General features: G+C 29.1%; 1 protein-coding gene across 1 annotated transcript; it reads left to right on the top strand.

Annotated features, from left to right (window-relative positions):
* Window positions 1-1072: 1072 nt before the first annotated feature.
* On the top strand, window positions 1073-15583 carry LOC142328393 (uncharacterized). Its single transcript, XM_075372100.1, has 5 exons — window positions 1073-1213; window positions 2851-3000; window positions 8591-8740; window positions 9531-9680; window positions 15398-15583. Exons 2-5 carry the CDS (start codon window positions 2923-2925, stop codon window positions 15581-15583), a joined length of 564 nt encoding a protein of 187 aa, XP_075228215.1. The 5' UTR covers window positions 1073-1213; window positions 2851-2922.
* Window positions 15584-15934: the final 351 nt, after the last annotated feature.

Genomic DNA, 15934 nt, shown 5'->3' with positions numbered 1-15934 from the left:
ATATTTATTTCTCCACTATGTAGTAATAAGAACAGATGCCAGGAAAGTATAAAATTTTGTCGCCGGGTTTTTTTTATTAGTGAAGAATTTTTATTTCATTTTTCTGTACAGACATTATATCGGAGAGCAAAAGATGAACTCTGGGTTCACTATAAACCTTTTTTATTCCAACATATTGGAACACAATCTTCTTTAAAAGGAAAAGTTAAAAAATTACAAGTAAGTTTTTTAGCTAAGTTTTAATGCGTTTTTAAATCCATTGTACGGATAAAATTATCTTTTACTTTTTAGCGACAATTATTAAGCATTATTACCGACATACTCTTGATTTTAATTTATTAAAGTACAATGGAATAAAAAATATAAGATAAATAAATTAATAAAGAACAATAATATAATTATTAGATTATCTAAATTTCATTATCCGATTGTTTTGTTTTTCATATTTTGTCAAATCTGTTGGTTTGAAAACAGGCCATAGCTTTAAATCTTTTTTTTTTGTTTCATGTGGTTGTATAGTTATATTAAAAAGGCAAAAAAGGGTTTTCTTTAGATTTTTACTGAGAAAGAGAGTAAAAAGAAAGAGAAATTTCTGTAATGAAATTTCTTAGCGGCTAATGCATCAAAGAAGATTGCGACTAACCGATTTTTGAGAGTAATTTTATTAATTTTAATTATACGCTTTGTTCAATATCAACTAATAGGATACATAGATTTAAATAAATAATAATTTTCATTATATTAATATTATTAATATAGCAAAATACATAAAATACTAAATAACAAATTATTAAATTTGCGCTTAAATAGTTGGCAGCTCACAAACATCCACTAGAAACTGTTGATTGCGAATGGTTTCCCCAACAAAACCAAAAAACAATGTAATTATTATTTTGTATTGAATATTGATTCATATTAGAAAAAACAGGAGGTAAGTAAAGTTTACTTATTTTTGTGAAATAATGGGACCGAGTAATAACTGCCCCGTTGGAATATAGGAAATTAGTCATGATAAACAACAGTCAGATATTCAAAATGATACAGAAGGCATGGGAAACTCATTGGTTCCACACACGTTTGTTCAGTAGAAGCCTTGAGAATGCATGGTGGTTGCTAACTTGCCACCCTATTTCATTGTTTTTACATATAAGGTGGTTGGTAGTCATTAAAGTTATTTTTATTTAGTGAAAGAAGTGTGTTTTATATACGTGTCGTAAGTATATTAATATAACTAAATATAATAATATAGAAAACTCTATAATAACACATTTAATAATTAATCACATTTATTATTTTATTTATCTACAAGATTGAGCTACACATTTCTAGAGAAATGTTATCATCATGTTTCTAAATCACATATATTCAGATACATATCATAAGTTTTTAATGCAATTTATAACCTGCTGAGAAATTTCTTAAAATATTTTTAAATGTGTTTTGATTTTAAGAGAACTCTATGAGCAACAACGTTAGATCTTTAAAAACATATAAAGTAAAAAACGATTTAATAATTCATCATATTTGCATAGTTAGAATGTAAGAAATACTTACATACTTTTTGGTAAATTATAGAAGCTCACCCGTGATAGAGTAAGACTTCCTAATTAGCAAACGGGAAATTAGTCGTGAACAACAAGAAACAGATATTCAGTATTATTTTGGAGGCTATATACTTTGAAGTATTCTCAAACAATTATAATAAAAACATTAAACATATTTACAGAAATAGGCAAATTCGATGAGCTTGTGACTTTCAATTGAAATCATATCTTACATTTAAAACTTTTTTTGATTAAATTTGATGTAGTGGGGTCATGATTGTTCAATTCTCTGAAAGATAGTTGTGGAAGGTTCTTGTAAACTTTCTATAAAAAAGATAATCTCATATTTTTCTGTTAAATTTTTAACTTTTCCACAATGGCTTCTTTGCACCACAGAAAATTAATGCAGTTTGGCTTTACCAGAAACAGTGTAATAAATTTAGATGTTTAGTTAATTGTATGCTTCTCTTGAAATTTTCATCCAAAAAATCAGTAATGTGTTTATTAATAGTGTATAAGGGCTTATGAGAAGTTGCAGATTTAAAAGTTATACTGTCAAATGTTACTGACAGTTAGTTAAAAGGGAAAGAAGCTTGTCAGTTTCAGTAGACAAATACTATGCTTGTGTTAAAAATACAGTATAACATTGAAATGTCATATTATGCTATTCGATAAGTATCAATTCTGGCATTTATTGGTTAAAGATGCTTGTGTGACAGAGTTATAACTAGGGTCAGGTTAGAGCACTCCCTTTTGACTCGCGTTCTTCTAATAGTTCATGGAAGACAGCCTTATTTTATGTTACTGGCATCTTAACTCTAATTGTCTTTTTATCTGAAAATTTTTTGTATCTGTAAAAATTAAATTTTCATCTTTTATACAACTGAATTGGCTCCACTAATACTTAAAAAACATGCAATAAAACTTTCTTAATTTAACATCAAAGTCTATATATCCAGTAAAAACTTTTCTTTTGTAAAAATTTGTATCATTTTAGGTAATAAAAAACGATGACTATTGTTATTGCCCACTCATGTATATTTTTTGGATATTTAGAAATTCATTTATACCATAAACTGTGGTTTTCATGTGGTGTTAGTTATAAATATAGATTATTTGTATAACAAGTCATTTCCATACATAACCGACACAGGTTCGTGCTTTAATACCTGCTTTGATACATAACAAGTCTTAAATTATCTCTAACAATGTAGTTAGTTCCAAGCTATTGACTTTATCAGATGTTACGTTTCAATAATATTTCATTTAACATGCTTATTTTAAGTCACAATATTTTTTTTTGCAGAGTATGGGTGCACAAACTGGTGATTCAGTTTTGGAAGAAAATCCATTATCCTTGCCCATTAAATAAGAAAACATGCATGAAACAGGGCAGCAAGAATATTTGTTTGTACATCTTGCCAAGACTGATGAGGAACTGATAATATTTAAACAAGTAAGCCATTTTCTTCTTATCTGTTTTTGAGTTAAAAATGTCAACCTAGTTATTGTAAGAATTCTTAATTATTCTATTCAAGATGATATTTTTATTTACTATTTATAGCCCACATAACATGTTGCATTTATATCTGGCTTGAGATATTTTGATTTATACTGCAAAAAAAGTTATTAACGAAATATAGGGAGGTAAATAGCTTTGATGAAAAGATTACACTTAACACTTTATGGTAGATAAACATTTTGTACAACAATACGCAACAAAGAAAATACAATGAGATGAAGCCTCATGCTACGAACAAAGCCTCCTAATCATATTCATTTTATACTCAGATGCAACATTGTTTACAAAGATGACGTAAAAGAGTACAAAGCTATCCTTGCTTTTATGAAGCATGTTAGTTACGAGAAGCTTTGTTATTGTTGTCAATAATCCTTATTCTATGTTACTGTATTTTTGTTTTCAAACTAGACTGATATGTTCTTTTACTTTTACACAAGTAACCTGTGTGTTTTACCAAATCATTTTGATTATACCTAGGTCAAACAACTTTTTATTGATAGATTAAATAATGCCAAATCCTACATTGTGTTCTGGACTTTCAAGATTGATAATATATTGAAAGATCCTAGTTGCATACTATTACCAGAGCACTCGCACAGATGAGGTATTTCTGTGAAAATCAATTTATTTTGTAACTTTAATTAAAATAGGTGTTTTTGAGTTCTTGGATTCTTCATAGATTGGCAATAAATTAATGTTGGCCCTCTTAAACTTATGAGGTTTTTTTCCACTTTTCCATCAGAAAACGGTACGCACATTCTCCCTTTGAACACTCGCATAAAACTGATTGGTCAATTACATTAAACAAGAGTAGCAGAAAATTCAGTAAAAGGAAAACTTTGTATTCAGTAAGTGTTAAACTTACTATAAAGGATGTAGGACGCAATAAAGGATTGAAAGTATGTAACTAATTAACATATAAATCTATTCATTTGTGTTTATACATTGTTGAAAAAGAATGTATAGAAAATTTTAAGCAATATTTTGGATCTTTCTTTTTTGAAGTTTTCTCTAACCAGTATTATAAAATACTTAAAATATCAGCTGCTACAAGGAACTCAGTGGTTTCCCAGAAGACTGTTTGATACAGGCCTGAGGGTCCATGGTGGTTGCTAACTCACCACCTTATTTCATGGTTTTCACATTTATTGTGGACTGTGATGTATGATTACGAACACCCGAATAGCACAGCAGCACAGTTGATATGTATTCCTTTCATGTGTTGTCATCTGTTGACACCCTCGGTAACATATGGTTTAAATTTATTCTGTCAGGTGGTGTTTGGTAGTCATTAAATTATTTTTACTGAGTGAAGCAAGTGTGTTTTATATACGTGTCGTAAGTATATTAATATAACTAAATACAATAAAATAGAAAACTCTATAATAACACATTTAATAATTAATCACATTTGCATAGCCAGAAGGTAAGAAATCCTTACGTATTTTTTGTGAAATTATAGACCCTCACCCGTGATGGAGTCAGACTTGCTAATTAGCTAACGGGAAATTAGTCGTGAACAAGAGACAGATATTCAGAATTATTCTGGAGGCGAAATATTTTAAGTATTCGCAAACAAGTATAATAAAAACATTAAACACATTTATGGAAATAGGCAGATTTCGATGTGCTTGTGTTTTTTCAGTTGAAATCATATCCTGCATATATATTATATTTTTGATTAAATTTGATGTAGTGGGGTCATGATTGTACAATTCTCTGAAAGATAGTTGTGGAAGGTTCTTGTAAACTTTCTATAAAAAAGATAATCTCATATTTTTCTGTTAAATTTTTAACTTTTCCACATTGGCTTCTTTGTACCACAGAAAATTAATGCAGTTTGGCTTTACCAGAAACAGTGTAATAAATTTAGATGTTTAGTTAATTATATTTTGGATTTTGCTTTAGTTAATGCTTCTCCTGAAATTTTCATGCAAAAAATCAGTAATGTCTTTATTAATGGTGCAAAGGGCTTATGGGAGGGAGTTTTACAAGTTTTAATGTCAAATGTTACTATGTCAGTTAATTAAAAGGGAAAGACGCTTGTCAATTACAGTAGCCAAATAGTATGCTTGTGTTAAAGTATAACATTGATATGTCATATTATGCTAATCGATAAGTATCAACTCTGGCGTTTGTCAGTCGGATGCTTGTGTGACAGAGTTATAACTAGGGTCAGCTTAGGACACTCCTTTTTGACTCGTGTTCTTCTAATAGTTATGGAAGACAGCCTTATTTTATGTTACTGGCATCTTAACTCTTGAATGATCTTTTTACCTCTAAAAATATTTTGATTCTGTAAAAATTAAATTTTCATCTTTTATACAAGTGAATTTGATTCCATTAATACTTAAAAAACATGCAATAATCTTTGTTTAATTTAGCATCGAAGTCTATATACCTTGCCTTAAATAAAGGTGACTAACATATTCATTTTATACCCACATTTAACATCGTTTATGAAAATATTTTATTAAAAGAGTTCAAAGCTATCCTTCCCTTTATCAAGCATGTTCAGTTACGAGAAAATTTGTTATAGGTTTCGATAATCCTTATTCTTTGTTATTGCATTTTTGTTTCCAAACAAGGTGGATGTGTTTTTTTATATTTACACCAACAACCTGTTTCTTTTACCAAACCATTTAGATTGTGGTTAAGATCATTTTTCTATAGATCTATTAATTTACTGCAAATGCCTACAATATTTCACTTTTCTGGAACTATCATGTGTGATTATATATTGAAAGGTTCCAGTTGAATGTTATTATAGAAGTACTAAAATTACTCTTTTGACTAAATGATTTCTTACAAAAATTACATGTGAATTTCTTCAACAGTAGGAATAGAGAAATGTGTTTTTAAACTACAGCTTTCATTAAAAGTTTTTTTGCAAAAATTAAAAGTGAAATTTTTCTCATCTGTATTAGTAGAGATATGTGTTTTTAAATTACTGTGTCGAATAAATGTTGTTTTTTTTTTTGACAACATGAATATTTAAGTGTGACTAAAGTAGAACTCTGAGTGAAAGACTCCTGACAAAAAACACATGAGTGAATAAGAAGATGAGAAGATATGACATTCCTTTCTGTAACAGGTTTTTCTGTAATTTGCAAGCATGTTTCTTTAAAAGTAAAAGTGTTGAAATCATCATATTCTTCATTGAAGACAATCACAAATGCACTTATATTTTAATTTATTGCAAATCACACATTTTGATGTCTATAAAATACTTCCAGTAATTCTTTCTTCTATAATTCATGCATAGTTTTTAGTATGGTATTTATGAGGGTTCCTTGTGATTTTTAATGTGGTTTTATGCCATTTCTCTAGGATTTTTCAGTATTCCTTGATTAGAATCTTTTTTTCATGTGTTTTAAATTATAATCTGTAATTATAATAAAATGATTATACAATAGTAATAATAGTACTGCATGATATAAATCTGAAAATTAGTAGAATGTATTGATATGCCACTATTTTTTAGAAAAAAAAATTGCTTTTTTGAAGCCATGGTGTGCATCAGCTTACTCAAAACAGTTTCTTAGAGTTTCTTTGCACAGATAATTTTAGAAAACTTCTGTTTTAAGTACATGAACCAGGAGTATTTTCAATGTCCTTGACGAAATTGTTCATCAATCCTAGTTTGATATGTAACAGAGGTAGATACACATTTTTAGGCTTTTCTTTTCTAATAAATGTTTTTCTGTCCCTACTATCCCATTCACACAATAAACAACAGTAGTTTATGTAACCAAGCCGCAAACCAAGAATAAATGCAATCACTTTCAAATCACCACAAATACTACATTTATATACTGCATATTGAAGCTTTTCCAATATAGATTTAATATTTTTATAAGTTTCTTTCATAGTAGCAGAGTGGGCCACAGGTACTGATGGGAATTTATTGCCATTATGCAGAAGCCGGCTTTTGAACTAACTTTAGAGGAATCTATGAACAAGTGCCATTCTGTTGGGTTATGTTCAGTACAAAGTGGCTGCATAAGAGAAGAAATGTCATTACAAAACGCTAAGGCATTTTCTTCAGAAAAACAACTTTAAATTCAGAATGATGATTACGATAAGTGCTACATTTCTTTGTATTCCTTTGAAGAAGATTCCATCCTTTTTGCCGGGAAGCAAGCATTCCAGACTGTTTTTTTGATACTTTAAATCTTTTATGAGCTCGTTAAGATTTACTTTAATCAGTAAATGAGGCTCAGATGAAATGCTTTGTTCATAAGTTGTATCACCAGAATCTGTTTATTTTTCTTTCTTACTTCCACCAGACTCTGAGCTCCCTTCATCTAATGTCACATGTTCTGGAGACTTTGGTGTTGTCAATTGTTTGCAGTCTGGATCTGTTCTCATTGCGGATTGTAAGTTTGATTACAACACTCTATGTTTTGATTTTGATGTAATCCCTTTAATGTTTGCTAAGCAGAAATAACAGTCAGAAGAGTGATTTTTGGGTTCCTCCAAATCATAGGGATAGCAATGGCATGTGGCGTGTGACATTTTTCCACACAGTGAGAAACCTAGAACATGATAAACAACAGATATATGGGACCCAGGCCCTTGTTTTCAAGTTCAAGAAAGTAAAGTGATTTAACTAACATAATACAGATTCCTCTCCAGTATCTTAACATCAATTTTTTTTCATGAAAATATTTTTGAAAACCCTATTCAATAATTTGGAAAACTGCTGCCAGTGAACATTGCATTAATAATTTTTTAATCCATAAATTTGCAAAAAAGTAGAAGTTACATTTTGCACAAAACCCCTCAAAGAATGATAACGAGATAGAGATCTAAAAGTACTCGAGTAAAACTCAAAATTATAAATATAATTTATTTTTTAATGATTTCTCAATTTAAGTTGAAGCTTAACAGATAATCATATAATCACATCACGAGATAACTGAATTTTAATGAGTGGTAGTATTTTAAATCTAGTTTTAAAATAACTATTTTTTCTTACTTAGTTTTGTTAGAACCAAGGGTTTTACAGAATTGTAAAACAGCTTATACTAACAATGCTGAACATGTGCCTCACCTCATCCAGTGAGGTGATTGCAGATTCTTCTTTCCTTTTATTCAACTGAGTTTTGTAAACAATAAACTAACCCGTGGTACAATGAGATGTTGTACTATACAATTCCTTAAAAAAGGTTTTCTTTAAATTTGTATTTCTAAATTCCATGCCCTTTACCCATTACATACCACGTAATTATAATTATACCATTATAATTTAGTCTATATACCCAGTGAATACTTTTCTTATGAAAAATATTATATCATTTTTAGTAATAAAAAATGATGACCTCTACTGTTATTGTCTACTCATGTATATTTTTTGGAGATTAAGAAATTCATTTGTATCATAAATTTTGGTTTTCATGTGGTGTTAGTTATAAATATAGATTATTTGTATAAAAAGTCATTTCCAGACATAACCGACACATATTAGTGCTTTAAAACCTGCTTTGATAGTCACACTATTAATATTACTTTTTTTTTGCAGAGTTTGGATCCACAAACTAGTGATTCAGTTTTGGAAGAAAATCCATTATCTTTGCCCATTAAAAAAGAAAAAATGCATGAATCTGTGCAAGAAGAACATTCTTTTGTACATCTTTCTAAGACAGATGATGGTCTGACAATATTTAAACAAGTACGCTATTTTCTTCTTTATCTTGTTTTAAGTTAAAAACATAAAACCTAGTTATTGTAAGAATTCTTAATTATTCTATTCATTATGATATTTTTATTTGCTGTTTGTTGCTCACATATAATCATTTTGCATTTATGTCTACCTTGAGATATTTTGATTTATGGTGTAAAAAACATTTTAGTAGAGTGTAGGACGGTAAATAGCTTTGTTTAACCGATTGTATCTAACATTTTGTACAACAATACGTAACAAATAAAATACAGTGAGCAGGTGCCTCACGCCTTAAATGAAGGTGACTAACATAGTCATTTTATACCCACATTTAACATTGTTTATAAAAATGTTTTATAACAGTACAAAGCTATCCTTGCCTTTATGAACCTTGTTTAGTTTGTTACAGAAACTTTGTTATGGGTTTTGATAATCCTTATTCTATGTCACCTTATTCTATGACATTTTTGTTTCCAAACAAGGTTGATGTGTTTTTTTATATTTACACCAACAACCTGTTTCTTTTACCAAACCATTTAGATTGTGGTTAAGATCATTCTTCTATCGATCTATTAATTTACTGCAAATGCCTACAATATTTCACTTTTCTGGAACTATCATGTGTGATTATATATTGAAAGGTTCCAGTTGAATATTATTATAGAAGTACTCACATGGATGAGTTATTTCTATGAAAACCAATTTGTTTTATCATTGTAAGAAAAGTAGATATATTTTTAATATTTGTTAATTATATAAAGATAATAAATTATTATTATTATTTTATGTTTTGCTGCAGAGTATGGATGCACAAACTGATAGTTCATTTTTTGATGAAGATCCATTATCTTTGAGTATTAAAAAAGAAATCAAGCATGAGACAGAGCGAACAGAACATTTGATTGCTCCTGTTGCTATGACAGATGATAAACCGACAACATCTAGACAAGTAAGATATTTTCATTTACTTTTTGATGGTTTACCTAATATTTAGCATTCTAGTTTAACACTAGATATTTTGATTAAAAGCTTAAAAAAGTGATACCAAACTGTATGTGAAATGATAAAACAGTATGTGTAGGATTGTACGATTGACAAGTCACTCCTGAAAACTTGTGGCTTTTGATAAAGAATAAACATTCCGAGCGAGGTTTTATATAAGGTCTCTTGTTTCTTTCTTCGTAGTGCCAAAATATACTGTTCCTCATCACACAACAAACCTACTGAAATGCAGCTGATATATTCTTGCAAGTAAATTTATAATCTATTCACAGAAACCAGTTTTATGAAGAACATTGTTGTCCTCAGAGAAACTACTTCATTGTGTCTCTTATGGTACTGTAAATGTGGCACAGCCATAACAAATTCTGTAACATATCAAACTGTTTACTACCTCCCAACAGACAGCATGTTATATTATTGCTGTTAAAACATCCATAAAACATAGAAATGAATAAACATAAGAAATATTGTACTTCTTAATCCCATTCTTATTGATCTTTGATAACAGCCATGAGGCTACTCTTCCAGGATCTATAATTCATGCATTTTTAGTATGGTATTTATGAGGGTTCCTTGTGATTTTTAATGTGGTTTTATGCCATTTCTCTAGGATTTTTCAGTATTCCTTGCTTAGAATCTTTTTTTCATGTGTTTTAAATTATAATCTGTAATTATAATAAAATGATTATACAATAGTAATAATAGTATTGCATGATATAAATCTGAAAATTAGTAGAATGTATTGATATGCCACTATTTTTTAGAAAAAAAATTGCTTTTTTGAAGCCATGGTGTGCACTTTCAAATCACCACAAATACTACATTTATATACTGCATATTGAAGCTTTTCCAATATAGATTTAATATTTTTATAAGTTTCTTTCATAGTAGCAGAGTGGGCCACAGGTACTGATGGGAATTTATTGCCATTATGCAGAAGCCGGCTTTTGAACTAACTTTAGAGGAATCTATGAACAAGTGCCATTCTGTTGGGTTATGTTCATTACAAAGTGGCTGCATAAGAGAAGAAATGTCATTACAAAACGCTAAGGCATTTTCTTCAGAAAAACAACTTTAAATTCAGAATGATGATTACGATAAGTGCTACATTTCTTTGTATTCCTTTGAAGAAGATTCCATCCTTTTTGCCGGGAAGTAAGCATTCCAGACTGTTTTTTTTGATACTTTAAATCTTTTATGAGTTCGTTAAGATTTACTTTAATCAGTAAATGAGGCTCAGATGAAATGCTTTGTTCATAAGTTGTATCACCAGAATCTGTTTATTTTTCTTTCTTACTTCCACCAGACTCTGAGCTCCCTTCATCTAATGTCACATGTTCTGGAGACTTTGGTGTTGTCAATTGTTTGCAGTCTGGATCTGTTCTCATTGCGGATTGTAAGTTTGATTACAACACTCTATGTTTTGATTTTGATGTAATCCCTTTAATGTTTGCTAAGCAGAAATAACAGTCAGAAGAGTGATTTTTGGGTTCCTCCAAATCATAGGGATAGCAATGGCATGTGGCGTGTGACATTTTTCCACACAGTGAGAAACCTAGAACATGATAAACAACAGATATATGGGACCCAGGCCCTTGTTTTCAAGTTCAAGAAAGTAAAGTGATTTAACTAACATAATACAGATTCCTCTCCAGTATCTTAACATCAATTTTTTTTCATGAAAATATTTTTGAAAACCCTATTCAATAATTTGGAAAACTGCTGCCAGTGAACATTGCATTAATAATTTTTTAATCCATAAATTTGCAAAAAAGTAGAAGTTACATTTTGCACAAAACCCCTCAAAGAATGATAACGAGATAGAGATCTAAAAGTACTCGAGTAAAACTCAAAATTATAAATATAATTTATTTTTTAATGATTTCTCAATTTAAGTTGAAGCTTAACAGATAATCATATAATCACATCACGAGATAACTGAATTTTAATGAGTGGTAGTATAATCTAGTTTTAAAATAACTATTTTTTCTTACTTAGTTTTGTTAGAACCAAGGGTTTTACAGAATTGTAAAACAGCTTATACTAACAATGCTGAACATGTGCCTCACCTCATCCAGTGAGGTGATTGCAGATTCTTCTTTCCTTTTATTCAACTGAGTTTTGTAAACAATAAACTAACCCGTGGTACAATGAGATGTTGTACTATACAATTCCTTAAAAAAGGTTTTCTTTAAATTTGTATTTCTAAATTCCATGCCCTTGCAGATCTGAAATCGCCATAAAAGTAGCTATAAGACTCCATTGAATGAAAGCAACATGTAAGTGGCATCAGCCACAATAATTACTTTATTCAAATTAATAATACTCACTATACAATTAGTTCCTTTCAAGGTGTCACTAGTAGGGTGGATTTACATTTTAGTAGGTTTGACATATAAATTTACAAAGAAGTATGATTAGCTCACAGAAGAAAGTAACGGAATACAACTTCACTTTTAAATTTCTTAAGGAAGCTCATCATGGGATTCTTTTATCATGAGATTGATTTTGCAAATTCAAGTGCCAAATATCTCGTGTAATGTTGCCAATAACGATGGTCAACATGATTTTTGTCTCATGAGTACCAATAGGTGTATTTAATGCAATTCTTTATCCTGTTTTCAAATATGTATTCATAATTTCTCCATTACCTACAGCTTCTTTGTTATTTTAATTTTTATAAATATTAAAAAATTTTTTTTTTCATTGTCAACTAAAAGATCCTAGAGAATTATAAATATGATTGAACCAAATGAGCTAACTCAAAGAGTAGTGTTGTTATTGTTGTGTAGATTTAGACGTGTATAAATATGTAAAAATGTTACCTAGTGCAGCATACATTCATCAGAACAATGCCAGTTGTGAGATAGTGAACCAGGAAACATGTCATTGTAAGTGCTTTGTGTGTTACATATTTACAATTTTATTTCTTTTAATTAGTCGTTAGTTACAAAATGCCTAGAGTTTTTTTATATCTTTTAACTTCTTTCTTTATGTATGTGGTGAAGTAGTGCTCTAGTCCCAAAGGCGAACTTTATTTTGGGTGTAAAGTCAAGACCAAACAAGGGCCTGGGTCCCATATATCTGTTGTTTATCATGATCTAGGCTCCCCACTTCCTTCTCACTGTGTGGAGAAATGCCACACGCCATATGCCATTGCTAAATTTACTAAAATTACTCTTTTGACTAAATGATTTCTTACAAAAATTACATGTGAATTTCTTCAACAGTAGGAATAGAGAAATGTGTTTTTAAACTACAGCTTTCATTAAAAGTTTTTTTGCAAAAATTAAAAGTGAAATTTTTCTCATCTGTATTAGTAGAGATATGTGTTTTTAAATTACTGTGTCGAATAAATGTTGTTTTTTTTTTGACAACATGAATATTTAAGTGTGACTAAAGTAGAACTCTGAGTGAAAGACTCCTGACAAAAAACACATGAGTGAATAAGAAGATGAGAAGATATGACATTCCTTTCTGTAACAGGTTTTTCTGTAATTTGCAAGCATGTTTCTTTAAAAGTAAAAGTGTTGAAATCATCATATTCTTCATTGAAGACAATCACAAATGCACTTATATTTTAATTTATTGCAAATCACACATTTTGATGTCTATAAAATACTTCCAGTAATTCTTTCTTCCACATCATCGATAACTTCTTCAATAAGATCCTAAAAAAAAAATGTAACTGTTGAGTTAAAAATCTATCGTAAAAATTTGTTATTTTAAATAATGCCAACTACAAATTGAACACTTTATACTTTAATATTAAATATCTTATGTTCATATTTAAGCAAGCACTTTATATTTGTTTCAAAGTAGCAAAAATAAAAATTTCATTTATATTAGCAGTTAAAATACAGAGGACAAAATGTAACACAATCAAACTATATGCTACATAGCGCAGAAATTAAAACTGGTCAGTCAACAGGCAATTTCATAATACCAAATAAAAAAAAAAATTTTTTTTAATTTACTGTAGTTTAATTCTGTTAATATTAACTGAAAATAGAACCCTGTAAATAAGTGTAGATATTTTCCAAACTCATCCCCAGATTAAGTGATTGGTCATTACATTTGTTCTTAAAACATCAAAGACAGCGAAGAGTAATAAAATTGGTTTTATCATTTTTATTAGATATTCATCTACTGGAAGAATTGAATGAAATGAAAAATAAGAGAAAACAGGCTTAGTACTGGATGGGTGAGTCAAGTACATAATGAAAGAATTATATACTGAAGATCCAAAATTATATTAATTGACCATGAAAATGTCAAACAAATTATTTTAATTTCTCTTTAATACATTCTGATGCACAAAAATGAGAGTGCCATGAGAAAAGCAGTGTAATAATTGTATGTTATTTATCTACAAGATTGAGCTACACATTTCTAGAGAAATGTTATCATCATGTTTCTAAATCACATATATTCAGATACATATCATAAGTTTTTAATGCAATTTATAACCTGCTGAGAAATTTCTTAAAATATTTTTAAATGTGTTTTGATTTTAAGAGAACTCTATGAGCAACAACGTTAGATCTTTTAAAACATATAAAGTAAAAAACGATTTAATAATTCATCATATTTGCATAGCCAGAAGGTAAGAAATACTTACGTATTTTTTGTGAAATTATATAAGCTCACCGGTGATGGAGTCAGACTTTCTAATTAGCAAAACGGGAAATTAGTTGTGAACAACAAGAGACAGATATTCAGTATTATTCTGGAGGCGAAATACTTGGAAGTATTCTGAAACAAGTTTAATAAAAACATTTAACATATTCTTGGAAATAGGCAGATTTCAATGTGCTTGTGTTTTTTCAATTGAAATCATATCCTACATATAAATGATATTTTTGATTAAATTTGATGTACTGGTCTTGATTGTTCAATTGTAGAAGGTTCTCGTAAACTTTCTATAAGAAGAGATACTCTCATATTTTTTTGTTAAATTTTTCACTTTTCCACAACGGCTTCTTTGTGACACAGATAATTAATGCAGTTTGGCTTTACCAGAAACAGTGTAATAAATTTAGATGTTTAGTTAATCGTATGCTTCTCATGAAATTTTCATGCAAAAAATCTGTGATGTGTGTTTATTAATGGTTGGTTGATAATGGCATATGTGAGGCTGTAGTTTTACAAGCGTTTCATGTCAAATGTTACTATGTCAGATTAATTAAAAGGAAAAGAAGCTTGTCAATATTTTACTGGCATCTTAACTTTTGAATTATCTTTTTACATCTGAAAATTTTTTGATTCTGTAAAAATTAAATTCTCTTCTTTTATACAAGTTAATACTTAAAAAAAACTTGCAATAATCTTTGTTTAATTTAGCATCTATACCCATTACATACCACGTAATTATAATTATACCATTATAATTTAGTCTATATACCCAGTGAATACTTTTCTTATGAAAAATATTATATCATTTTTAGTAATAAAAAATGATGACCTCTACTGTTATTGTCTACTCATGTATATTTTTTGGAGATTAAGAAATTCATTTGTATCATAAACTTTGGTTTTCATGTGGTGTTAGTTATAAATATAGATTATTTGTATAAAAAGTCATTTCCAGACATAACCGACACATATTAGTGCTTTAAAACCTGCTTTGATAGTCACACTATTAATATTACATTTTTTTTGCAGAGTTTGGATCCACAAACTAGTGATTCAGTTTTGGAAGAAAATCCATTATCTTTGCCCATTAAAAAAGAAAAAATGCATGAATCTGTGCAAGAAGAACATTCTTTTGTACATCTTTCTAAGACAGATGAAGGTCTGACAATATTTAAACAAGTAAGCTATTTTGTTCTTTATCTTGTTTTAAGTTAAAAACATAAAACCTAGTTATTGTAAGAATTCTTAATTATTCTATTCATTATGATATTTTTATTTGCTGTTTGTTGCTCACATATAATCATTTTGCATTTATGTCTACCTTGAGATATTTTGATTTATGGTGTAAAAAACATTTTAGTAGAGTATAGGACGGTAAATAGCTTTGTTTAACCGATTGCATCTAACATTTTGTACAACAATACGTAACAAATAAAATACAGTGAGCAGGTGCCTCACGCCTTAAATGAAGGTGACTAACATAGTCATTTTATACCCACATTTAACATTGTTTATAAAAATGTTTTATAACAGTACAAAGCTATCCTTGCCTTTATGAACCTTGTT

Source organism: Lycorma delicatula, chromosome 7 (genome assembly GCF_047948215.1).
Source record: "Lycorma delicatula isolate Av1 chromosome 7, ASM4794821v1, whole genome shotgun sequence".
Lineage (NCBI taxonomy): Eukaryota > Metazoa > Arthropoda > Insecta > Hemiptera > Fulgoridae > Lycorma > Lycorma delicatula.
The sequence above is the reverse complement of the archived record's forward strand: the minus strand, read 5'-3'. Positions and strand labels throughout refer to the sequence as shown.

Coding starts and splice junctions, on each gene's coding strand:
- LOC142328393 (XM_075372100.1), top strand. CDS start 2,923: ATGCATGAAACAGGGCAGCAAGAATATTTGTTTGTACATCTTGCCAAG. Junction 3,001..8,590: donor AACTGATAATATTTAAACAA/GTAAGCCATTTT, acceptor TTTTTTTTGCAG/AGTTTGGATCCACAAACTAG. Junction 8,741..9,530: donor GTCTGACAATATTTAAACAA/GTACGCTATTTT, acceptor GTTTTGCTGCAG/AGTATGGATGCACAAACTGA.